The sequence below is a fragment of the Triturus cristatus genome, chromosome 7, assembly GCF_964204655.1.
Source record: "Triturus cristatus chromosome 7, aTriCri1.1, whole genome shotgun sequence".
Taxonomy (NCBI): domain Eukaryota; kingdom Metazoa; phylum Chordata; class Amphibia; order Caudata; family Salamandridae; genus Triturus; species Triturus cristatus.
This window is the reverse complement of record NC_140590.1, coordinates 795,014,909-795,042,757: the sequence shown is the minus strand read 5'-3', so window position 1 is coordinate 795,042,757 and position 27,849 is coordinate 795,014,909. Positions and strand designations below refer to the sequence as shown.

At 42.5% G+C, this 27,849-nt stretch overlaps 1 protein-coding gene across 2 annotated transcripts in view; it reads left to right on the top strand.

Annotated features, from left to right (window-relative positions):
• GALNT10 (polypeptide N-acetylgalactosaminyltransferase 10) overlaps positions 1-27,849 on the top strand; it is a 553,591-nt gene that overhangs the window by 300,488 nt on the left and 225,254 nt on the right. For both annotated transcript variants that reach the window (XM_085617641.1, XM_085617642.1), the window contains one exon: positions 16,896-17,062. In XM_085617641.1, the coding sequence (XP_085473767.1) occupies positions 16,896-17,062 (167 nt within the window). The remainder of the gene's footprint in view (positions 1-16,895; positions 17,063-27,849) is intronic.

Here is a 27,849-nt window from a genome sequence, read left to right as displayed (position 1 = left end):
GATGTTCTTTAGTTTGTTTTGTCTTTAGTCAAAAAGGCCTTGCAGTGGGCACTGTGAAAGGTTGTTGCCAGACCAACTATCCTTGTTTAAATCACCTCTTGTGATGAGGTTTATTAAAGGTTTGACAATTTTCCTTTTAAACAAATTGAGCTGCCCCAGTGGGGCCGTAGCTTGGTCTTTACATTGTTTTCTGTGCAACTGCCCTACACTGACTTCATTCCAGACAAATTAGTGTTGGTAATCAGGCATCCTCCTTACCAAAAGTTTTAACTCCCTTCAATATTTGGCAATCAATGACTCTGCCAGCTTTCTTTGCTCCCCCTCATTCCTCGAAAGAGAAGGGGCTTCATCGGTTATAGATCCCGCCCCCACCCCCGACTGAGTTTTTACATTGATCATACCAAGGACTATTGATTGGACAACCAGGTGTTTGTGGGGTTTTCTCAAGCAAAGAAAGGGAGGACTGTGCAGGAAAGGACCCTATTGAGGTGGATTGTCTTCTGCTACCCATTGGCCAAGAAGCAACCATTGGAAGACCTAAGAGTCCATTCCAACAGGAAAGGGATGCTAACATTGCATTGGTGTGAGGGGTCCCGGTCCTTGATATTTGCCAGGCTGCAAAATGGACGTCAGTATTTACATTAACGAGACCCGATTGGGTTGACAGCTAGTTCTAGCTGGAAGAACACTTTGCCTGGTAGGTTCTACTAGAGCTTTTGATTTGAGTCTGCTTCACTGAGCCTCCAACTTCGAAAGATACTGCTTTGGTATCTATTTATTCTAAGGTGAGGAATCTGAGGTTATAAGTACCATCATAAGAACAAGATAGGGCCTTCAGTAGCGCTCTTCCTGGTGGATACTTTATCTAACGGCAGATTCCTCACTGCCCTACTACTTCACCTTCTCATGAAGTGGCCTCATTTTAACATCTACACAGGCCCCAGTTAATAATTTGCACACTGTATCCAACAGTTCATGCTCTGCATATGAGGGAGAGGAAAGGGAAAGAGATAACGAACAGACCTCGGTGCACAGGCGTAGCGCTCATATTAGGCTCTGCTCCTTCACTTCCGGTGTATCGAATCAATGTGGAACAGCATTATGCCACTTATTGGCACACAGCAGCACTGATACAACATTCTCCTGATCCAGTCTGGCGCCTATGGGATATTCTATGGAGAGGAATACTGTGTTCACCAGAAAGAATACTACTGAAGGTAAGTAACTTTATCTTCTGTGATTGTCAGAAATATTTCCATTAGTGTATGGTGCAGAGGAGACAAAAACTCATAAATATGGCCTATTCTAAGACTTGTCGTCTGGGTTCTTGGAAAAGTTAAAATAGACTGAATAGGTTTCACTTTAAAACTCGTTTTACTGATTTTTTTTGTTGTTGCTGCAGTTTTCTCCCTTTGGTCAGATGGTACAGCTGTTTGCTCGACTTTGTAATCAACATATACAAAAGCTTTCAGGAGTACTACATAGAGGGGCTCTAGCTCCACACACATGTTATTGGACAGGGGGACATGTTTCGATTGGACAGACAGTGTTTCCACTCTACATAGCTGTGATCATTTTGTTTGTTTTTCCAACTGCATGAGACAGCAGCAGCAGAAAGGATGCTTAGGAAAGGTTCACTGACACACATAAAGTATCACGATTACGATGTGTTGTAGCTTGAGCTTCAATTTAGGGTGTTTGTTTCTCTCTGGCAGTAGTAATAATTCCCCTCCCATTTCCATTAAATAACTTTAGACTTCTGAGTGCAGTTGTGTGTTTGAGAGCAGTAGGGGATGCCTAGAGCTACAGTCATTCACATACATTTTTATGTCTTCCTTGACGGTTCATCTTTGGACTTTATGTGATCATCAAAAAAGAGATTCCAGGGTACTATTTAAGAGAGGGACTTGGGCTCCACCCATATGTTGGTTTCCCTGAGTGGACGATTTTATCGTATCATTTCACACTTTTTTGGCTTGTGGCAAAACTTGCACTCATGTAGTAGGATTGGTTTATGTATTATGAAAAGCATATGTTTGTCAATAGGCATTTAAGGGTGAATTGTTATTACTCTGTATTAAAACGTACTTTTTGGTATTCGGTACATGGAATCTCACATTATGCTGAAGTTGGAAAAAGCTTTTGGAGACCCCCTCTGACAAACCATGGGTATACAAGATTTCCATGGGGAGAATCCTTGTTAAGCCCTTTTGAGAGAGATAGTATTTTGCTTTGCCAACTCTCATTTTGAATACATTTGTAGTTTCATGATTGTATGCTGATGGATGCCTTGTGGGAAAGCTGAGACTCAGTACAGTAGACCTGAAGTTTTTTTTTAATGGTGACAAGCTGGTGATAACACTTATATGCCTGATTGGTGAACATGGAAATGTTCTGTCAGATGCCATGGGTCTGGTCTGTTTATTATAAAAAGTTATGACAAAGGCAGTAAGCTTAGCTTATTTATTGTGAACAACGTTTGTTAAAGACACTAGGTCTTGAACAGTGGATTGTTATCATACTACGTTACAGACTGTCAACATGTATTTATGTATTTGCCTATAGGCCTTATCCATTCACTAGGGAAAAGTTATGTGTGTTGCCAGAGTCCTTGTCAGATTCCCTAGGAGTGATATGCTTATAATGAAAAGTTATAACAGAGCAAATAGGCCTGATGTGAAAAGATGTTTTAAATGCACTAGGATTGTAAAGGTGGATTATTACACTAAGCTAAAGCTTGTAGCCAGGTATTGTTTAGGTGTGTGCAAAATGTGCATAATATCCTTTCGCTACATTACTCCATTTTAGGAAAATTATTTAAAATGTAGATCAGTGATTTAGCACTATATTTGAGCATGAAATGCGAGTTTGCTTTTTGCTCTAATGAAAAGCGCAAAAACACAAGTACTAACAATAGCCACTTGTATTCTGGCTGTTCACATTGTTCCCGTGCTATAATTTGGCCACTATAGGCAGCGTTATTACAAACCATGGTGTAATTTAGGAGATTTGCCTGACAAGCGTAATGCTAAATTATTCAAATGATAATGGCGTAATTTAAATGTAACCTGGATATTTTGTTACACACCCAGATAAATCTGGGCATAGAGCATTGGCACTATGGTAATCTCTGTTAGACTCTATTAGTAGAGTTTTTATATTGGTTTGACATCTATAATATAATACATATTTGTAATTTGAATCCGGTAAACTGTGCAAGGGTACTGCTCATGAAAAATTTCCATATCCAGTATGACGCCTGGGGATAATTCTAAGATAAGGAATCTGCAGCTAGATAGTCTCTACCAGATAAGGCGTTACCTAAAGTAATTAACTTGTTCTTCAAATGGAAAGTGCTGCATCCCACATAGCAACTTCCTCTAAACCAGGCAATATTATGAAATGCAATTGTCCATAGTGTGTCATTGTTTTGCCATTTTAAGATGACCAACATATTGGCTCTAAATGTGGTGGTCATGCTGCAACTTGAAAACAATGATGAACTATGTACAACATCTCTACAAGATGATACCCTCTGCTATATTTAGTTTTGTTATTGCAAACATATTTAGACAGCAGCATGTTTTCTTTTTCTACTTGTTTTCTTGTAATTTATCTCGGTTATATTGTTGACTGTCTGTGTTTTAGTGTGGTTGTGTTATAGGTTGAATGCAAGAAAAAGTCTGAGAATGGATGCATGAGCATAAAACTGAATGACAGAGTGCATGTAAGATGGCTAGTTGATTTGCATACATGATGACTTATTGAGTGCCCAAACCCATCAATGCCACAAAGTCACTCTCATTCATAAGCCAAACCTATTGGCATTACTAATGTTTATTCATCATTAGTTAGGATATTTTGCAGCTTCTCCACTGTCCAATGCAGGAAATGCAATTTCCATTGTTTATGAATATTAAAGAAGGTTGCATAATCTTCATTAATAGTCAAGCCAAGGAGTTGGCCTTTTAATTTAAGTGATAGCTCTCTGTGACCTGCAGGTCATGTATTGCAATCCCTTCTAGGCCAACTCAGCTTTTCATCCTTCCAAGTTAGAAAGAGTACCAAATCTGAAAATAGTCACGCAAGCAGTTTAAGGGGTATTTACTGTAGTGTTTAGTGCTATATGACACAATTTTTCTTATTCAGAGGTCTATTGCTCGCATAATTGTTACGTCTGTAGTGCTTGGAAACTGCAGCATTTCAGTAGTTAGTACATATGTAAAATCATGGAAAAAGTCAGTTTTAGTTCCTCATGGGTATGTTCATGAAAACAGCCCATCCTCCTTACAGGTACAGTGAGAAAAAGGTATATTTAGTAGTGTGTTCCATTCTTGCCCATCAAAATAAAGGACTACCGCTGCACTTCATTCTGGAACTCTTCATTACCTTGCTGCTCTAAAATGGCAAAACCATTGGGGATGATGGACGAAGTGTTGAACATTGCAAGCACTCACTCCCAGTCAACTGATTTGGGTTTAATCCATCATCATTCTTTAGTTCACTCCGCCACCCCAGTTCAGACATGACCATATGCAATTCAGTCTGACCCTGTGCCTCATGGGAACAGTCCAGCCCGAACTACCAAGCCATGTCATCCCTGGACCGGAAACAAGCATCCTGGGATCGGTTTCTGGCTCATCTGCCGTCATCAGCCAGGCTAGCTTGAATCCAGTGGCAAAGTGAGCAAGGGACCCACGTCTGGACATACCTGCAAACTTAGGGCGAACAAAGCAAAACCAAAGGGGATGATGGACGGAGTGTTGAACATTGTAAGCACTCACCCCCCAGGCAACTGATCGGGGTTTAATCCATCATCATTCTTTAGCTCACTCCGCCACCCCAGTTTAAACATGGCCATATGCACATCAGTTTGACCCTGTGCCTCATGGGAACAGTCCAGCCCAAACTGCCAAGCCATGTCTTCCCTGGACAGGAAATCAAGCATCCTGGGACCGGTGTCTGGCTAATCAGCCAGGCTAGCTTGAATCCAGTGGCAAAGTGAGCAAGGGACCCACGTCTGGGCATACCCTGCCAACTTAGGGCGAACAAAGCAAAACCAATGGCGGCTTCCTTTTCAACCCCTTACCTGCTGTGACTTTTACACCACAGTGCTGGGCCTTTTTTTTGGCTATTTGGGGATCTTTGCTCTTAAACCTCAATAACGTTTTCCACATATGGTATCCATGTCAAATTTGAGTCCTTTTTTCCCCAACATCATGGGAATTCTAAGGGTACCTGGTGTTTGTGCATTCCCCTAGAGGGGACCAAAAATATAGGCAAAATATAATGCATTTGGGTTTTTTGGGATTGAAGTGCTCTGTAAAAAGGGTCACTCTTATTCCTATAAATGCCATCAATTAACGGTTTGCTTGCTAAAATCACCACCTTAACCGCTTGCAGTAACATGCAGAGCGGATTTAAAAAAAATATATTTTTTTACCACTGTTTTGGCATTTGTGTATGAGGTAGCCCTTTTTTCCCTAATTTTTAGACTTTTAACCTACTTTTAGTTTGTGGTGGAAACAGGTAAATAAAAGCATGGTTGAGGCTGGAAAGCTATACATTTTCGAAAAGTAGATGACATTTTGAATTCAGCATTCGGTCCTTTGTGTGGATCCACCAGGGTTTCCCATTAGTTAGAAGTTAACTGTGGAAATAACTTTTTTTGAAAATGAGTAGAAAAAAACTGCTATTTATGACAATATTTTTATCTATAACATTTTGTCACAAGCAATACACTTATACGCCCCCGGACACTTTTTGTTGCGGATATATGTAAAGTTTGTAGGTTCTCCAAGAACCTGAGGTACCCTGCGCCAATAACTGAGCTGCAGCTTGCAATGGTTTTTAGGTCTCGCGTGAGACAATGAATGCACTGTCTTGGTAACATCTATTGTAAACAAAGCCAGCATCTGCAATGCAATAGGACTCACATTTACGCAAGACTTATTGCTTTGCAAATGATAGTGATCACGGACTGCGGGGTGGGCAGCACTGACAACGTGAGTGCGAAGGCATGGTAGGCATGACGACAACATGGGGGTGTTATTTGAAGGCACAGACAACAGGAGGGGGCAGAAGGCACAAACAACGGGAGGGAGTGGGGGTAGAGTAAAGAAGCCACCAAAGCACGTCGTGCCTGCAGTAGGACAGCCGCCATTTTCAATAAAGTAAATAGTGCTCACCCACTAGATAAAGCATGCCACGTTAGGAGCAAAGTAAAAGGTCCAGTCCTTATGGGCGGCAACAAATGGAGACAAGGCGTTACTGAGGTGGGACTAATAAGCCTCATAATGAATCGTAAGCCAGCGTTTACCAAGGACATTGACACCAGCCAATTACAAATATGGGCGGAGAGTGGGCGAGAAGCTTCCACAGCACTTCCTCAACATATCCTACTGCAGCATGCCTCGCAGAGCGAGCAGCGCATGCGCGCTGCAATGCTAGGCTCAACCTAAAAAAGAAATGTAAAAGGGCTTACAGCCCACCATTGACTTACCATTGATTGGCTTTCAGGGCACTTTAATTTCCTTGTTTCTTCTTTGGCAGTTCCTCTTGGTTTCCCTTTGTCTTCTGTTCAGCCGATCCGTGGAGCATGGGCGAAGTACAAGTAAATTATTTTTTGTGTCTTTCTGCCGCTGGCTCTTTATTGAGGTACTTTTTTTTGGTTGCTTCCCCCTTCCCTCCTCCCAATCGTGGCCTGCTTCATCACCCCCATCCCCCGTTGCTTCCACATGTTACTGCCCCTCCCTATGCCTACATTCCCCTCCTGCCAGAAAAAAGCTCTAATACGTGGCCTGCGCTAGCTGCGTCATAGCGCCTTTCCCCAACTTAACCAGCAACCTGGCTAAAAACATTAACACAGTCACTAGCTCTTGTTCACAAGAGCAACTGGCTTTGGCAGTGCTGGTTTTCCCTCAAGCCGTTGATGAGGGCCTGATGATGCAGTTTTGCAGATAAGAAAGAGCTGAACTTTAAACAATAAGTAATTTATGCCTGAGATTTGTAAAGATGTTGATCGTGTAACTGTGATCAGGAGTGTGTAATGCCAAGAAGAAGATGGACAGAGAGTGAAAGGTGAAGGACAGAGGACTCAGTTTGTGTCTGTGTGTAGTGAGTACGAGGCACGGAGGAGAAACACAAGAATGTAAAGTGTGAAACCAGTGAACTGAAATTATAAAACGCAGTGGTCATGACACTGAAGGTATGCTCTGTCTGGCATTTTGTATTGGTGGAATAGAAGCAGGGTGCTAACAACATTCAGAGGTTGTGAAGAGCCCCTTAAAACTCTACTATTAGTCAGACAAGTGTCTGTCGAAGCCAAGGTGCAAGTGCTTAAAAAAAAAAAAAAGACGAAGAGGACAAACCAAGTTAGGCAGTGTGCAAGTGACACCATAGTTCATGACTTTACTGCGCGTGACATCACAAAAAGTGGCATCACAACCCTTGACGTCACAGCAAGTGACATCGCATCTTACAACCTCACATATTTAGCAGGTCTATCATGAGCACATTTGAGCGCATGACAATATTTAACAAAAGAGATTTCGCGTTGGGCTTGTGCCAAAAAATGGATGCAACCCCGAAGCACATTCTGGGCCTCTAATTGTACATTTATGTTTTTAAAACCCTGAAACAAAAATGTTCAACAAGGAGAAATTTTGCAGTAAACCTGTTCTGCTTAGTTGGTTGCAAAGTCTGTATTTTAAATATCTTATGGTGTTAAGGCACCTGCTGCAGAGATCTTTTTGTGCCAGCTACATCTCAGGGAATAATAATGGTAAAATAACTCTGGAGGATAACGTGTTTGTTGGTGAAATGTGTATTTTGTCTAGTTACAGTTTCAAATCAGAGTAACACAGAGGTGTCTCTTGCAAAGCACATTATGTAACATGAAGATGACAGATTTTTATTTTATGTAAATGGGTAAGTGGATTACTGCTTATAACACAGATAATTGTACTTGCAGTTAGTAAATTATAATCCTTCTAATATAGCATGGGTAGCTATGAAGGACATGTAGCTCCCACACTTTAGCCAACACTATATTGTGTACCTAATCCTGTACAGTGATTTACACACACATGATTTATTTTTAATGCATAATGTGTTTGTGTGATGTAAAGCGCTCTGACATGCTGTATTGGGATAAGTAGTGCTAAAGCGCTATTTAAGGAATAAAACAAAATAGTGGTATTTAAATTATTTGGGTAAATACTGGAACAGATCAACACATCTGATATTCATACAGTGCATGCATATCTCTTATACACAGGGACAGAACAAAGTCCAAATCATGCCTCTCTTAAGTACCTTTGAAGTGATAACAAGCTATGAATCTTTGTTTTCCATCCATTGTATCTAGGTTTGGGGCTCCTGATAGTTCCTAGTCAGGATACTCCCAAAAAAAGGAGGCCTGGTGGCCTTGGTAATGGGCTCAGCTGGAATCTGATCAGCCCCTTCCCCGCCTGCACTTCGCTGCTCGGAACATAAGCAAACAGCGTGCATGCACTGCTGAAAGTGTCCCGGTGACTGAAAATTACAACAGGACAAGTTTAGCATATTTCTGTGGGGCCCAACCTTTTGGCAGGATACACGGCATCGACCCTGTGAAAATAGTGGGTAGATGCCGTCTACCCCAGTGTACGCTCGACTTGTGCCCTGGTCGATGCACTTTGTGAAAGCTTACACTATCCTTCCTGTGTTTGGGCCGGTTAAATCAGTTGGTTGGACCATGTTGCTAGCAACGTCCAGGTCGGGGGTTCGACCCAGTATGGCTCAATGTAATTTCTGATGCAGTACTTAATCCGGCCGCACAAACAGCAACGTGTAATCCTTTTTTAGTGTAAAGTGTTTTTTAGGTCTCGCCTGACCCAGCGCATGCGCTGGTCTGGCGAGACTTATTGAGAGGGCTCCAAAAAGTGCTATCAGGCCAGCCTAAAGCGATAGTGCATGTGCGCCGGCGCGTGCGCCGCGCTTTACCGCGATTACTTTCACTTTCACGGCCGCTGTGATGTTTGATCGCGATCACTTTCGCGGCCGCGCGGCTGCTTGGTATAGCCAATAGGTCTCGCTTTTGGAACCTTATAAGTATTTAGTTATGCAACTGTTGCATGGCTAAATACTTGTAAGGTCTCAAAGGCGAGACCTATTGGCTATGCCAATGCTTGTTTTCACTGTATTTATTCATTTTAAAAGTTTATAAAGCGCCCAGATCTCCTAGGAGTTTTCTGGTGCTAAACATCAGGCAAGGACTTGTATTAGAAAAGAACACTTGTTTAGTGCCAAGAAACTGAGCAACAGCACCAAGTCTTTTTATCCTGATTTGAACATTGGCACGATGCTTGCATAAAAGAAACTAACTCGTAAAATACTTGGAAACAGAATTTATTGGGGTATGTACCATGATATATAATTTCCTGCCGTAATTTGTGAAAAAAATCCATATATATCAGTGATAGGAAGCTCTAGTTTGTTATTACTCTGCAGCCGCTTGCTGAGAATTCGAGTAAAACATGTAACTTCTCATCTATATAGCTTCATAGTAAAGTAGAACTTAGACGGGTTGGCGAAGGAAAAGGCGCTCACTTTTGGCTGAGTGATGGTACTGTAACTTAGTTAGTAAAAGTGCCTGTCAAATAAACAGGAGATCCTGAGTTCCATTCTCAGCTGTGCCTTAACTTTGAACTAATTTCTGACCGTTTTAGGATGTTTTGTGAAGTAACCAAGTAAAACAACATTAAACATCTGTTTTTTATATATCATTGTAATGCACAGATATACAGCCTTCCTTTTATAAATAATCCAAAGAGAAAGAGCACAAGCTCACCCACATTTATGTAGGTCTGAAACACCAATGTATTGTAGATTCAAACCTGAGCATACACATATTACAAAGTACAAGATTTTATGAATTCAAAGAACGATGGGAGTTAGGGTCATTTGCTGACAGTGTTTCTCCATGTCCCCATGTAGGAGTAAGGGGGTGGGGGCCTTGTGCACATTATTAGGACATGTGTGGCCCTTGGGCACCATTAGAATTTGAGAAAAGGACAGTAATGCCCAATGGAGCATATGAAAACAGTAACTACACTGCACTCCGAAGATGGCTGCGCCGGGCAGCATAGGTTATTTTTTGAGGATGTGTGCATGGCTTCATCCCAATCATAGTACCCAAGCTGGGCGGCCATGTCCCCATCCCCTAAGTCAACTAATAATACTCCTTCACACATTTGTTCATTCTCAAACCTGTTCCTTTGTCCTGTAGTTTCCACCCTACGGGAGGAACTGCACGCTTGTGGGCAGCATTATCGTTAGGATGGTGTCAGACTAGTTCCATGCACCCCATCAGGATATGTCACCATATATATCATTAAAGCGGAAAAGGTACCCCCTACTAATATAATTTAAGGTCTGGGTCAAGGGGGAAACATTACCAAACACACAAAAGCAGTATCCCAATTGACCTGTATTTATTCCTCTATACCCCAAAACCATTACACAATGTACAATATTATCTGTAAAACTAAATTTTTATTTGATTTGTATTTGTCCAATTTACTTAATGCCACTAATGAATGCTTCAATAACATGTTAACAATAGTTTCACAGTACTTGACATATGTTCGTAAACACCTTGTATAAGACACATAGTGACAAATTCCTGTACATATAAAATGATGTGTTCCCCATCCAACAAACCACTCACTCACTCATACATTCATCAAACACCACCCATCACGCCATCCTTACAAACCAAGACCCAGCCACTCCACACTTACAGAAAAAAAAACAATGGGAAGAGATGTTCTATTTCAGCCGTTGTGGTGGTGTAAGCTGGAATCACTTCTAAAAACAGTCAACGTGTGTTTCGGTGTGGAGATTACTTTCCTCCCAAAAACTTTCAGGACCACACAGAATGACACTACTTCAAATGCTGGTCATAGGGTAATAATGCTAGTCGGCTTTAAAAGGACAGCTGGCTTTGTGTAAATGCACTTGTCCTTATTTGTTAAATGCTCCTCCACTCAGTTTTGACGGTTCTAACTGCCAGGAATAGTTCCCCTGGACCCTACTTGTGTTTCTTGGCCTATTGCGATTACACATTCCCAATGTCTTTAATTTCTCCTGGTGATCGCTAAACTGAATTCTGCTTCGCAATGAGAAAGACCCGTAGAGAGGTTCATTTAGAAATGCCAAACTGGCATTGGGCTCCTCGAGTGCCTAAGCGGTTTGAATGCAGTTGAACACATTTTGGCAAGACAGTTGCTGACTGGGTCGTGGTGAAGATTGCAGTAGTAGTATATGCCTAGGATTTTTTTAGTTAAAGTTTTGTCATCTTAGTATCTTTAATTGTGATTTTTAATTGAATGTATCTCCCATATTTGTGAGTTAATTCTTTCTGTTTTGTTGTTAGAGGAAGCTATTTGGTGTAGTATTGGATGTGGAAGTTGTGATTTTAAAGCCAGGCATCACAGTCTTCCACATTCCATTTGGAAAGAATGTGGGGACAGTTGAAGAACTTCTTGGTGAGCGATTGTTCCTTGGGACTGTTAATAAACTGCTATGAACGTCTACATACTGCCCTGTTGTTACTAAAGAGGGGGCTTTTCAGTTGACTGCATAGTTTCTGGGACCTGAGAGATTCACATGATAAGTTGGGTGGTGCCATTGTAGAAGTAGAAATCCAGTGATTTATGTGCTGATATTTGATGTAGTAGCTGGATGTAGATGAAAATCACTGACCGTGCATGGCCTTAAGGTGGCCTTGACACATTATTCAAGTTCCCTGGGTCTTGCTGGGTATGCCATTGCCTTTGCAAAAAAGGATTGTGTTATCCAAAAGTATGGAGTAATCTGGTGGTATGGAAGGTATTGGTGGCCATATTAATTCTCTTGTCCTAATAACTGTTAAATAATTAATTCAGGTAATGGAGAATGAAGAAATTTGGTTTCTCATGGTCAATCATATGGAGCCGGCTGTTAAAGATAACTGTGTGTTGTTGGCTGGACCACATCTGAAGCAACAATTGCTCAGCAGATCGTTGTAGCCGTCTTTAATGCTGATAGTGATTTGCCCTGGACTCATGAGGAATACATGTATGTTTGTATTAGGGCTGCAGTGTAGTTATAGAAATGGTTAGGCCCATGAATTTGGCTTCCAGGACATTTAATTTTAAGATGCAAACCAGCACCAGGACATCAGCATTAAATTCGGGCCTTGATTGATGAGCCAGATTCAAGCAGTAGAGACAAAGCCCTCCTGATGGGGGTGCTCCACAATAAGAAAAGAACTAGTGAACATGTAGAGAGGTTTGTGGAGAAAATATTGATTGAGAAACTGAACATGGAGTAAGTAAATAAATAAAGCTTTGTGGCTAGGTTTGTGGACACCAAGAGTCTGTGGAATCCCCTGGTCTCCCTAGATCCAGGGTGTTTGTTTCACATTCTGGCAATAAGCAAAATGAATGCATCATCCACTGTAGGAGGTCTGCTGTGTCCATTGGTTTTTTCCCCTCTACAAATTTCTTTTTATACTCCTGAGCAAACGGTATCTCTTAAAGAGGTTCCAAAGACTCTTGGTGTTATTTGAAGCTTGCAACCTTATGTCCCTCATAAAGAAATAAGTTTTGCTGCAAAATGTTTTTCAATTTCTGCCTCAGTCACGTACTAGACTTGTGTGGAAAATAATCCTGGTTTTCAATTACTCTATTTCTTTGATACATATTGAAAACATGTAGGCCATGCCAGTTTGTTACCACAAGGCCTCTTGTTCTGTGAATCTACTGCAGAGGAGCCAGTACATAAGGATGTAGAGACATCTTAACAAGGAGCTCTCTTCCAAAGAGCAATCGCCCCTCAAAAATAATCAGTGGGGTCACCCTCTCTGGAGTGAGCTGGCCCCAGGAACTGTGATAACACTACAGGCCTCATGAAGATAAATATAGAAAACACAATAAACATTTTTTCTCAGAAGATCACTCCGACTGTTACGCTTCTTCTTAGCACATGGAATAGACTTGACAGTCTAATGGCAATGGGCACTTTTCCTGGATTATCCTTTATCATGTGCCAAAGTGTAATCATTAGTATATGTAAAGGTTAATGTTAAGGGAGAGTTTGACATGAATGTCTTTTTTCCCTTTGTTTTCTGTATTGTTTATGTCTTTGGATTTACATAGCACAATCGTTGCCAAAGGGCATCCTAGCGTTATATGGATAACAATCATCATTCAAATGATAGATGAGCAGCAAAGAAAACACACTGCCCTAGCAATTTGAATCAGGGGAGAACGCGCTGGCATCTGAATTGATTGGATAAGTCAGAAAAGGGGTTGTGGAGAAGTGATCATAGCTTTATCAAAAGGGCCTCTGAAATAAGATGATTTTGAGATCCGATTTAAACGTGGAGAGACTCTCTAGATTGTTCAGAGAGCTGGTCCGAGGTAATTCCAAGTCCTTGCTGCACTGCTAGCGAATGCTTGTTTCATAAAGTGTCCTTTACTGATGTAGGAGGCTGCAGCATTTTTTCACCCTGGTGAGTTTCAGAGATGTTTAATTTTTCAGCCAAGTTAGTGGGTGTGGCATTGTGGAGGGTTTAGCACGAGATGCATTTAATCTTAAATTGGGCCCTTGCATCAATTGGATGACTTTGTAGGGTGCGAAGAATACGAGAAATGTGATTGCATTTTTGTGACCTGCCACAAAGCGGGCAGTTATGTGAAGCACTGCTTTCTGGGGAGCCAGCCAGCCCTGCCAAGTACCATGCATCAGGCGTTGGACTAACACATTTCGGTGTGGTTGTCCTCATCACTGTACTTCAATGCAAAGTCACACATAATAGACCTAGCGTGTGCCTCGATTGTTAATCCATAACGCTGCTTTGCTGATGAAACTATACGCTGGAGTAGCAGCACGCCATGGTGAGCCCGCTGCTCCCTGCAGGCTTTGGGGTTGGCTGAGCTGCTAACTGGCTACAGTGTATCAGTAAGAAGGTCTGGATTCCGGCAGTGCGGCTGACTTAGTAATGTCAGGAAAGGCAGTGCCCAATGGCTACTACTGAGACATCAGCCGACCCAAATCAGGTTGTGAGTGTCGCAGTGTTAGGCGTAAGGCCTCCAACATTGCAACGTCCTGCTGCCGCCTGCGGTGGCGTGAGCAGGTGGCTGTAGTTTTGAAAGTACGTTTGTAGGGCTGCTGCGGCAGAGTCAATGGCACTGCTCGCATCTCCTCGTGGAAATTTAAATTCAAGATCCCCAGTCTGACCGACGGACCCAACCCCGCGGACCGTGTCAACCGCTGATGCACAGAGCACTGCTGCTGCTGAGCCTGAATGCCTCAGGTGGCGCGTTTGCTGAGGGAATCGTTCATTGCAGCAAGGAGGACTCTTAGGCGGGCAGTCAGCTGCCTGATTATATAGCGTGCACTGGCTCACTCTGCCACCCGGCTGTGTGTGTGCGAGCTTCAGCCTCTTGGGTCCCAGTCAATGCCCTGTGCTGTCTGCCCCGGCAGCTGTCAAGTTTGTGAGTTAGTGTGTTGACTAGGCAGCTCATCTGGGCCACTGGCGGTGGGGCGGGACTGCAGGCAGCGGCACGTCTACCCGGGTGGACACTTAGAATTAATTTTTATTAGGGTTGACTAATTTCTTAAATACACTTTGTGCCCTGGCTGCTGACTGTCAGTGGCAGTTTTGAGTTGTCTAACCATATGGTAGTGCAGAGGATTACCATGCCTGCACCAGAGAGCATGTACCAAACTGTATTTTATATAACTAGCTAAGTGGGTTATTGCTTTTGCCGCAGAGATCCTTTTGTTACCTGTGGTTCAGCTGCACCTGAGATGGGGCAGGGGGTGGTGTGCTTAGACATAACTTTTGGGTGTAAAAGCACCTCTGGAGAGTTACTTGTGGGTCCAGCAGTTTTAACGCAACAATAAAAACAAAGTTAACTGATGATTAATGTGCCAGCTGGAGAACGATCAGAGTTTTGTCCAGTAGCAGTTTTGACTTACCATAAAGTGGCGCTGCAAAGATCGGTTGCTTTGCACCAGTTTCAAGATCTTTCATAGAGATTCTCCTTGCTCACAGGGGGGTAATTTCTCATACGTTTCTTTTTTCATGGACTGCGCTGCTTGATTTTGCTTGCGAGAGAAGCTGTAGGAGGATGGCAGTCCATTAGCGCTCCGCGCAGAAGGTAAACAGGAGCACACTGCATTTATTTTTTTTGTGAAGCGGAGAGGTTGCCAACTGTAAGAAGTACAATTATCATGTAAGTGGGCAGCTGATAAATGACAAAGCTAGAAGACTGTCTCATGTCAGTGAAATTTACATACTTGGGAACTAAAGGAAGAAACCGTTTTTTGTTTTGTTTTTTGTTACCTTATTGCATTAGTAACTGATTATGCCTGAGTGCCGGTATAATCTCCTAGTTGCATTTGCTATGCTATAAAATATGCGTTTTAGGTTAGAGCGCAGTCATGAATTATCAGATCAATTATATCATTTGAGAAGCTGCATTGCCTGCCTGCCCTGTTACTGAGAACTGGAGTCAGGCAGTCTGTCACCGGTTATTGCCCTTTAATTTCTGGAGCTTTGCAGCAGTTTTAAGATCTTCTTAGAGTTTCTCCTTGCTCAAAGCTGCATAATTTCTATTATTTGTTTCCCTCATCTTCATTGCTTGATTTTGTTCGCGAGAAAGTGTCACTCGTAGTTGTTGAAATATCACGACTAATTGCACTGAAAATATGAAAATGTCACACATACCAATCGGAAACATTGGCAGCTATGCCAGGTGTGCTGTGGAGAGGAGGAACCTGGAGAGGAGGAAGTTCCCATAGTACAGCACCTGGACTACAGTTTTCATGTCCTGCTCAGGAGCAAACTTGCTGGTGTTCCAGCGCAGTCTAAGTGGGTGGCAGTCGCTCTTGACCACCGACGAGACTTGCTTCTGAATGGTAAGGCAAATCCTACCAATTTAGCAGACTCCTCAATAGCCGGGTTACAGTTCAGTGGAGATAACGGTAGACTGGAGGGAAGGTTGATTAAACTAAATGGTTTTGTCAGCCATTAAAATAAAATGATTACTGTCTTTTAATTTGACATGTTAAATTGGTCAATGCACATATCAAACGTGGAAGTAGAATATCAAGGTGACTGACCGATGCCATTTAAAATGTAAGGATCTGAAGATGATATTTAGAACATAGTTATTTCGGCAGTAATAAATTCTGTGGATGCAGGCCCCCCCACCCCACTTGCCCATCAAGTGCTTAAATATAGTTTGCACTCTACCTAGAATAAGATTCTTCTTTACAAAATTGCACTCTTTAGAGCAACCATGCCTCAGTGAGACATGCTATATCTAAACAGTGTTCAGTGATGATGTTGCGAATGAAAACTTCATTCTCAATAGAAAATCCAATAACATCCAACTGTGTTTGGCTCAGAGAATTAATGTGCTGTGGGTTTGTTCTGTCTGTGATATATAAACCTAATATGTATAGCTGTATGCAGTATGTTGCTTTCTAAATAACCCTTTCATTACATATATAGAAAAGGGGAGTTTGCCGATTATTTTCCATTTGAACTATTAACTACAGTCGTTCAGACTCAAAGCTGGAATATCAGCTCTTTCTGAGACAACCTTTGAACTTGTTTTTTGGTTTGCTGGTCAAAATATTTAAAATGCCTGTGAAAGCTTCAGTTCCACAGACAAATGTATTGCTTTGGGTGCCTTCCTTTCCAGTTTTGTCATTTTCTGTTTGCTCTAAGAAATGGAGCATTTGATTAGAAAGGTTTATAATAGAAAGGTAAACTATTTTTAAATTGGAAAAATCAATATTTGAGACAAACGTTTTGAAAAAGGTTAAATGTTTCTCTGTTGCTCTGTTTGTAGCTGCAAAAAAAAGCTGTACCTGGATAAGCTCCCGAACACAAGTGTGATAATTCCGTTCCACAACGAAGGATGGTCCTCTCTTCTGCGAACTGTGCACAGCGTTCTTAATCGCTCACCGCCAGAGCTTATTGCAGAGATTGTGCTGGTGGATGACTTCAGCGACAAAGGTATAGTTAGTTTATGCTAGTATTTATTTCTGACTGGTGCCTAGAATGTATCAGTAACCCTAGGTACCTAGTAGCACATCAATCACTAGTGCACTGTTCCCTTTTCCAAACCACCTTGTATCTGCAGAAGGTGTTCTATGAGGTTTTTGCATTTCCCCATAGCTGCTTTTCTCAAACAAGCAATCAACATAGCATCATGTGTTGCACAATGATTATAATTTTGTAGAATTCAACCTTTTCCCTTAGAGTAGCTATGAGTATCTCTGGTCCTTAATCCCACATACCTATGATTTTCCAAGTTAATCTCTGACTGCAGATAGATCCATTGTATCAAATGTATCTCTTTAATATTCACCTAACATATGGAAAGCTTCCCTTTCCACAAAAACATACTATACGTTTTGCAGGCATGCCATTACCATTTGCTTTCTTTTTGCAATATCGATTTAACACCCAACCTTTGTAGCAAGCCCAATGTTCTAAATTGTTCAGGTAACAGCCATGCACCATAGGCACTTCATCCTCTTTTCGAATATGTTGAAGCATTTAATCCTTCCCCATAGGGAAGTAGACTGTGGATGCACACTAGGCTGTTTATATAGTGTCTGAAATCTGGCTAAAGCTATATTGGACAAAAATAAATCCATCCATTCTTCCCATAAGTTCAAATGTTTCCTTCTGTATTTCTGAAAACACTTAATCATACTCCATAGGCTCTACAGATCTCATGGTGAATGCATTTCAGGAACCCGCACTTCGTACACTGAGACATAGCAATATCATAGTGTTGTGTAGTTCATACTAATCCGTAGGATCTGCACGTTTGTTGGACTACATAAACTTTGACTACCTAGATTGATTCCGGGCACACCTGTAGGATATGTTGACCTAGAAACCAGCTAGATCACAGTGCCACTATAAGCCCCTCCTAAACTTACCAGGGAGCTAATAGTTTCTGGCAACCACAGAAAATGACAACCCTGACGCCTCAGGGATCGTGGAAACCGATCAGGACCTTTCGCTCAGTCACTCGTGCTTATGTGTGCTCAGAGAAAAATACAGAATACACAGGGAGATGTTTGCAATATATTTATTGAACCAATGTTCTTCTTGTATGGAATATTTGTGCTGCGATGATCAGTAGACAGAAGCAGATGAAAGCGATTACAAGCACCAAAAGAGTAAATAGTATATACAGTTCTACCATGGTGCTACAACAGTGTATATATGCAGGCATATGATACAAGGTAGTAACCAGGCGTACTCCTACTTTGCAAACCCTACTCTGAGTGTACCTAGAGTTTGTGTTTGAGAATCCCCTCAAGGAACGATCCAACCCCATTACCTTGTCTGCGAGAATGTAGGAGCCTGTCTTGGTCACAAACTGGACACCCACTCACGGAGATGTCAGGCCGCTGCATGGTGAAGCCTCAGCATGCAGGGACCCTCGGTGTCCGCTGAAGTGCCTCCTCTGCTAATCTTATGGGATGCTCTATATTTATAATAGAAAGCAGCCTTGCGATGTGCTTATAGTTTAGTGATGTTATGGATATGTAGATAGCCCTTTCGCCCCATGACTGTAGATAGACCAACATTTGTACATAGTGCATAGAAGGGCCTTGTACATGATGTTCGCAGCATTGTGATAATTTTGTGTGAAGGTAGATGTGTAAACAGTCATTTGAAGAAACAAATCCAACATTGTCATGCACGTAAATATGTGCAAAATGTCACAGCAGAAATGTTATTGTGAAAAATAGGACAATGCAAAAAATGAGCCACTTCGCTAATGGGCCTAACCTGGGCACATAACAATAGTAGTTTGCTCTAGGAATTAGAAGATCCACTAGAGGCTCGACTGGGTCAGTCATCACTTTCACTCTTGGAGTACAGTAACCAGCGTTCTGGATGAATTTTTCTATAGGCGGTCACATGTTTTATGTATCCGGTCATTTGTGTAGATTGAACAAACTTGCTTGATCTGTACGGTGACTCCTATCTCAATGTTGAAGGCAGGATTCTTTGTTTATAACCAAGAGTTTGTACTGTCTTTATAGGTTAAAACCGTGATTAAACGGTCTCTCTTTCTATTCTGACAGCCATGCAATCGTCTCCTCTTTTCTTAATGTCAGAATGCTGCAGCCGCAGGTTATTTGGTGTCTGCTGCACTACATGACAATAACTATGTAGCTGGGCCCCATGATAACAACTTCACAATTGGCTGAAGTTTCAGGTTTGACCTACGAACTTTGAAAGTCCTTTGCTAATTCTTTTGACCCCACTTTTTTACATGTAGACCCTTCATTATTAATTCATGTCCTTTTAGTATTCAGATTTTACTCTTTTCCTTGAATATATTTTCTACTTTTTCTGTTAGTCGCCTTCCATTAAGTCAGGTTGTAAACTTACTGTTTTTTTTTAATTCAAACAGTCTGAATATGTGAGATAGAAGCTCAGCAGTGCTTAAAGTCTACTTTCATTCCAAGTTACAGTTCCTTTTGGGTTCCTGATTATAAAAAAATGCACTGCTGTGACAGCTACGGAGATTTTCGAGTCTCCATATTATTTTAACAGCTGTTCATTAGTTCCTGTGATCAAAGGAAATTATTAAACCATGTTTTTTGAAGCAAGAGCTCTAATCCCTTGCCCGCCAGCCTTTGCTTTGCGAACGTGCGCTGAACATTTTCAGCCTCGAACATCAGTAGCTTGTACTGTTGATAACGGATTTGTGAGATATCTCTTATGTATAAAAAGCCATGTTGGAGAACTGTGATTACATGTAACTGTCTCTTTTCGAATAATCTCACTATTTACCAGTGATTGGCAAATGATTTCCCTCGATGGGAACAGTTGGTTTTTTGAGCAATTGTTAACAATTTCCTTGTTGACTATGGGGATGCATTGGTCATAGTTTGGATTCTTTGGGGCAGTTATAGTTGGCCGATACAGTGATTGAAGTTCTTCAGTTTTCCTTTCTGTCTTTTGTTTTCCTACTGTAAATTAATGCTTAAATTTGTTTATATATAATCCACTTAAATGGATTGAGCCCTTTTAATAGGAGACTACAAGGGTGGAATTTGACTCATTTACTTTGCTCTCCAATCAGACCCGAGGGGCCTTTCACAGGTGTCCTCTCCATTTCCTCTGTTGTTTATCTTCTATTTAACCCTGCTGGCTCATCTGTTGCTTGGGATAGGCTTGTCCTTTTACATGTATGCAGATGAGGCCCACATTTACTTGAGCCTCGAGTGGAGAGAAAGCTTTCTCCACATTGCTCCCTTGGACGTGGATACAATACAATGGTGAATGAGCTCCAGCTGCCCACAGATAAACCATGAAAAGTCTGAGATTCTTCTACCCAAGTGCGGTGTTTGCCTGCGAAACCAGACCTACATCATTTGGCACTTGTGCTGCTTCTGGAGATGTTGTCAGAAACCTTGAGTCTTGGTTGACTCTGTCTCTCAGAACAATCAAATCTCTGCTGTGTTGAGGGCCTTTTTAGGTCGAGCCTGGTCGACTTTTAGTAATGGGCTTTAGAAAGCGCACCACACGCTTGTGCATGTGGTGATGTTTTTCTCCCAGGCTATTGGGCTTTGCATGCGTCTTTCTAAGAAAGACAGCACGCAATTGGGCAAAGACAGGTACATGTCCCGCCTTTGCTCCGCCCACGGCCTATTGCTTGCGGTTACCTGCACAGGCCACATCTGTTTTCAATTATCGTGCCCAAACACGGGCGCGATAATTGAAAACAGATCGCTCGCTGTGCCGCGCGCACCACTCGCGTGCTTGTATTCAGGTGACTCCAATAACATGTAGTCTGGTGCATTTGAATGGGAACATAGAGGCATTTCCCGAGTTCCTTGTCAAGTGGCCTTACTCAAAAATGCTACGAGAGCTAATCGGATAACTGGACTCCGAAGCAATACTGGATCCAAACCCGAATGCTTTGATCAGAAAATATGTTTTGTTATCGTGGCTGAAACATCCGCTCGTTTCATACTTTGATTCAAACGTACAGAGTTGCGTATTTATTCTGTGATTATGGCACAACCAATAGGTTTATCTACAGATGCTCGCAGTTCAATTTTCAAAACGTAGACAATCTAATTAACCACCGAGATCTTGCACTACCTGCAGGCTCCCAGAGCCTCTCTCGTTAGCTGCAAGCCTCATGCTTTTCAAACAAGCCTCGCTTTTGACTATACGCAGTGACCCTTGGACATTGCTGAAGTCGCACGGCTGCCATGCTGTTTTATGTAACATGGTAAACAAGCATGTTTACATTTACTTTCGTATTTAGCATGCAGTAAATGTAAACGTTTAGTCTTGCACTTCAGTTTTTTTTTTTTACTTGCAAGGTCCCAAAGGCGAGACCTATTGGCTATGCTAATGCTTGTTTTCTCCATGTCAAGGTTCTTAAGACGTTTTCCGGTCCCTTGGACGTGTTACGGTTCTCTTAAAACTTTCTAAGAAACCCATGGTGAGAAATGCATTTTTGCATTCGTGACACCGTTTATGTAGAATCTCTGCAAAGACTGTTATTATGTCCATAATTCTACAACTAGAGTGAGTTTGGTTCACAAAAAGTGTATTTACATTTAGGAGAGGCTGAAGCTATCCTGGTGGCATTAAAAATGACTGTGTGATGCACTGTCTTTTCCATTTTGGTTGCCCTTCGTTTCTGCTTAGCAAATTTTACGGATACAGCCTTAGAGTTAATGTGTTTCAATTGTCGTCTTTGATGTTCGTGCCAAAAAGCTTGGAAGGAGAAGGACAAAATTTTTTTTTTTTTGTTTTGGGTTGTTGTATGAAACGTGTTCCTGCTTGAACTGGATGAAATCAACTTCCTAATTTTTCAATAAAGCTTGAAATACTTTCTGTTCGAGGGCATGCAGATTTACAGGGCTAGTGATCCTGTGAATGAGATTCTGGTTGAGTGTAGCTCTTTGTAAATATGTTTATTAATTTGAGCAAGTACAAAATCCACTTATACACCACATGTCAAGCAAACGTCAGAGGGGGAAGCCGGCTACATGAACCTCGTGCCGCGCAAACAAGAGATACAGTATAACATTTACAGGCCTCGCGGCAGCAAAAAAGACGAAAGGATCAGCAATAACCGTATTCCTGTTATTTATAAAAGAAAAAGAGGCAGCAGTTATAAACCATATGTATGTGGTTCCTAATCCCATTCCCCTGTCTGCCCCGTCACAAAACACAAGTGAGAGACCCAACAACCAAAGGAGAAGGGTACCAAAAAGACCTAAGTCATAAAAAAAAAAAAAAACTTTGGGTTAATAAACACTTCACACACCACACTTGCATATGGAACCTCAAGTCACCAGTATGCCAACCATAGGACAGAAAGATATGAATAGACCTGGTATGAAAATTACAAATTTATTCAGATACAAATGTCAATAAAAACAGTGTTCCTACAGATATTTAAAAGTCCTTATCTGAACTACATACAGAACAAAACAGTTAAAATCAATAGTGAAAAGTTATTTTCAGTGGCAATGATCTTTTCATTATATTAGGGATTGGGAAAAACAAGTTGGAAAATAATTCAAAATCCTAGAAAAGTCCTACTAAATTAACAAATCACTTGTAATCATCTCAAGCCTTATTTCATATAACATATAAAATACAATTGTCCACATAGATTTAGAGTAGACTCTTCTCCTCAGTGCATCAACGCGTTTCGGTGGGTACTAGTTTATGACCATCACCTTCTTCAGGAAAAACACATAGTTCCCAACAACAACATAAAAATCTTAATCAGTGTCTCAATTGGGCCAAAATAACCTCCAAACAAACACACAAGACCAAATAGTTCAGGTGTCAGTAGTTCCAAATATCTTCAGCAACTAAATATAGGGATCAGCTTTTTAATGTAGCATCCTTTTCATCAATTTCTTTGGTCCCAGGTTTCTCTAGCCGGCACTTTTTTTACAGCCTAATCGCCCGGATGATATTGGAAAATCGAGATAGTGCTTGAGGATCGGTGTATATAACGCATCCACTAGCTCAAGTTAATCGCAAAATTAAAAACAGTCCCCGAGCAGGATCTGTATGTAGCCGGGAGCTCTCCTACGGGCAATCCGCCTCCGTGGGTTTGTACCCCTGAAGTCTCTGGATCGCCCTCCAGGGTGCTCCTTACTTTAGTGACCTTGCTCACGGCATGCGGGTGGGGTATCTACTCATGAGCTACCCGTCATCTGGACCTCATGCACTACCACAGTGGCCGAGTGCCTTTACTTCACCACTCATCTGTTCCAGGTTAGAGGAGTGCGCTCATGGGGTACGCTAGTCAGACCTCACATCTAGTTGCATCAGTTAAGAGTCCCAACAGCCCCCATATCCCACCCCACCCCCCTCCCCCCCTGCGCGCAGTGCCCCTTATACAGGCAAATCAGCAGTGGCCTACTTTACCATCTTAGTCCGCCAATGGGTCAGAGAAGGGGCATTGTCTGTTTTCGACGCCATAGCTATGCATCTTTTCTTTAGAACCAAGGCCAGATTCTGGAACCACAGGCAACCCTTCGTTTATCTGGTAATGGGACCTACTTCTAGTAGGCACCAGATGAGATCCAGTAGGGGCAGACTTTCTGTCTCCCCTGATGCACTCTATGCCACCTGCATCCAAAACTCTGATATCACCGGGCATGACCAAACCATGTACAGAAAATCTGCAGTGGCCCTCCTGCACCTGGGGCACTCACTCCTCGTCCCTAGGTATATCTTTCCTGTCCTCTCCAGGGACAGGTAAATGTGATGGAGGTAATTGAACTGAACAAGTCATAAATGAGCGTTCTGTGGCACCCAGCTGTGGCTCTTCTGCTAAGACGGATGAGCATTGCCCCACTGCTTTTTAGCAGTGCAAAAAAATAAAAATAAAATGATAACACATTATAATGTTATTTTTCCCTGCTGAGACATTTTTGTTTTTGGGGCAGGTCTGGGCTGCTCACAGAGCACAGGGAGGAGGAGTGTTTGGGGCACTTTCTAAGTGCGCTTGGCGGTTTGGCCGGCCGTCTTGGGCCAGTCAAACAGTCATGTGCAATTTGCATGTTCTCCACCAGGCTGTATCCCAGCCTGGTGGAGAACATGCATAGGCTCACAGTTCCCGCCTGAGTACCGAACCACAGCTCTCAGACCAATCACAACACTGGTGATGGCAGTGTTGTGATTGGCTTAGTGGAGCCTGCGTGCTTCCTGCTTCCATTCCGAGACTCGTCGGGAAGAGAAACGGAGGAGCGACACAGCTGTGGAGAGGTAAGTCTATTTTTTTCTTTTTTTTTTTCTTCACCTCCCCTTGCCACGCCACCCCTTACCCTTGCAAGCAGCCAACAACTTGCCCTGCACATCAATTATCAGCACGGCGCTCCACCTGTCGTTAAGTGCTCCTGTTCCCCCTACAGTGTCCCCTAACTCAGCATAGAGGTAGGTTATGGCTCTGCCACGTCCCCTTCCAGTCAGTAGTGCTTCCAGTGGGGCCACCGTGGGTGGTACGCTACGCTCCGTGCCTCGCTTCTTCCACATTGCCCAGCATTGAGTTCTTGTTAGGGTGTATGTTGTACTGTATACATAGCCAACTAGAATCAAATATGTGAAGAATTTCTTCCAAGTACTTTAATCAGCTGTTTAAGTTAATGGTTGATGAACGAACTTTAGTGTGATCTAGGCTGGGAACTGGAGTTGGCTTATGTTTGGAAAAGGTATTGCTCAGTACAGACGGAAGGAGATTACCCCCACGCGCCTCGACCCTTTCCACCTGTTCTGTTAGATTGTACTGCGTAATGCATAAAGGGGACGTTCTACTAATCAAAAGTGTAGATATTAATCACAGTTATATTCTAGGCTTACCCACTTGACTAGAGAGTGTGATTCTGCATTTTCTAAATGTGCAAGTCATTTGAGACAATTTATTTGAAAGCATCAGTGTTTCTGGGATGAGCAGACAACAGTGCAAACCATACACATTTCTTATTTACACATTCTCCCCCTCTCAACGTCTACCTTGATATTATATATGCTTCAGTTTTAAATGCCAGTTCGTCTCAGCTGGTTGTGACATTTTGACACTAAGGCCGACTCAGAGGAATGCTTAACCTCTACAGACCTGCACTGTTGTGCCTGCTCCATGATGAAGATTATGTTCTTGCCATATTTTGAAAATTGCCTTCGCAGCCACAAATGCCCGCCTCCATGTAATTGTCATCACTTTTGGGCCAGAAGCAGCGAGTCCTGTAGGAGCAAACCTAATGAGGATAATCAGCGGAGTCCAGATTAATCATTCTGGCATAATATGAGACTTGCCGTGCTCATGCTACGTTTCTGAGATAGACATAGTAGACAAAACTGAGCCTTTGATTCTCAAGGCGGCCATTATATCTCCTCCACACACTCCTTGCCTCACTGTTGCTCACCCATGCAAATGTTCTAGAAAAATACATCAATCAGGAACTAATGCGATTCATTGAAAATCATGATCTACTAGACCCTTCTCAGAACAGATTCAGGAGTGGACACAGTACCGAATCCGCACTTGTAACAGCCTCGCACTGTATCAGAGGCCAGGTGGACCAGGTGGGGCTGCCATTCTGGTTATGCTGTATCTATCAGCAGCTTTCAACCTTTGTCTTCCCTCGTGCGCCGATGGTGCAAACCTTTGGGTTACAGTTTCTGTCTTATGCAGATGACACACAAATTATTTTGTCAGTTACTGATAACATACCACTGATGGTTGATTACCTTTAACAGTGTATGTCCAGTATCAGTATCTGAATGAAAGATAACGTTTTTCAAAACTAAACGCTGACAAAACCAATGTAGTGGTTTTCAGAGAACAACAGTCTGTTTGGTCAAAACTGTGGTGGCCTGAATCTTGTGGACCACTACCGGAACCTGTGGATTCAGCTAAGAATTTTTGAGTTCTTTTTGACAGTTCCTTGACCTCCAATATGTAGGTCAATTGGGTAACAAGTACCTGCTTCTACATCATCAGAATCTTTAAAGAGCTATGCAAGTCTGCGGCTATGGCCTTGATTTACATCTTGTTTAGACTAGTGTAATGCACTATATCTAAACATAAATAGTTCTTCACTTAACAAACTTCAGGTCAACCTAAACGCAACAGTATATCTCATTTCGAACACTCCCAAACATCTGTCAGAGAAGGCCTTCAGGCCCTTCACTGGCTCCCAGTGAGGAAGCGAGTGATTTTTAAAACCTCTGTAAAGTTTTTCGTGCACTTCAACATAAGAGACCTTAGCTCATTAGGTCATCTTTTTAATGGTATGTGCCTAGTAGGCCACTCAGGAAGAAATTGGTGGTGCCAAGGATCTGCAAAGCTAGATGGGGGAGGGGGGGGTTGTGGGGGGGGCGTTCCTTTTCCGTTGTGGATGCAAAACTTTGGAACACCCTTCTGATCCTAATCTCAGGAAGTGAGTCCTTCATTGCTTTTCGTAAACTTTAAATATTGGCTTTTCTTTTCTTAGCTTCCTTGTTTGGGAGATTTCCTCCTCCTTTCCTCGCTACGGATGTTGTAGGTTTCTAAAATAGCTTATTGCTTTGATACCTTCGGGTTTAGTGGGTGTAGGAAAATGCCCCATTTTGACATGGTCATCCCCCAATTTTGCCTGGTATCTCATGCAGTTTTGACTGAAGTGCACTGGGTTCCAGCTAACCAGGTCACGAGTGCAAGTACTCTCTCCTTAAAACAAGGTAAATGTGAAATTGTTCCCCAGTTGGCAAGACCTTTAGCACTTCGGTAAGTCCCTAGTAAATGGTACCCCTGGTATCTAGGGCATGGTTACTAAAGAAGGTCCCTTAGGACTGTAGCATGTATTGTGCCACCCTAAGGGATCGACCGCCAAACTCATGCAGATTGCCATTGCAGGCTGCGTGAAATGGTGCAGCCAAATGTGAAGACACGACATGGCACACACCCTGTGTGCGATGCCTACAGACACTACATGCAATATATGTAAGTTACCCCTACTGCAGGTCTTATAGCCCTAAGGCAGAATGTATTATATTACATTTGAGGACATATCTGCATGTGCAGATTTGCCCCTGTGCTGTTTAGTTCAATTGCTAAATAGTACAAGTGAACAGGGAAGCCATCTTTAGTATACGTGCTGGGCAGTGGTCATTACCAGTTCCACAGCTACATGATGGCTTCACTGAAACCTATGGTGTTTTATATGAAACACATTGTTGTAATACATCCATACTGATGCCAGTAATGGATTTATTAAGATATGCACCCAGAAGGCACCTTAGAGATGCCCCCTGAAAACCTACTGACCTCTTAGTGTGTGGGCTGACTGGTATCGTCCAGCCTGCCACCACAGGCATGTTTCTGACCCCCCCTGCAGTTGAGAGCCTGCACTGTCTGAGGCCAGAAACAATGCCTGCTCCAGAGGAAGGTGTTCACACAGTCTCCAGCAGGATGCCTACTGAATCTGCATACCAGGGCCTGAGACTTCAAGGCCCCTGCTGCCTGTGATATGTGAACCCGGCTTCCCCCAGACCTGTGAGATGCCACCACCTGCCCTGAGGCCTAATTGGCACCAGGGCAGATGGGAAATTAGCTATGCAAGGAGGCGTTGTGCACTACCAGACCAGTCACACCCCCAAGGTGGGCTTCCCGATGTACCCCACGAGAGACGGGCTCCACCATTTTAATTTTGGTGGAATTAGGAATTCTGGGACAGTGTTATTCCCACTACCCACAGGAAGTGGTCATAAAGGGGGTGTAGTGACCCAAAGGTAAGTAG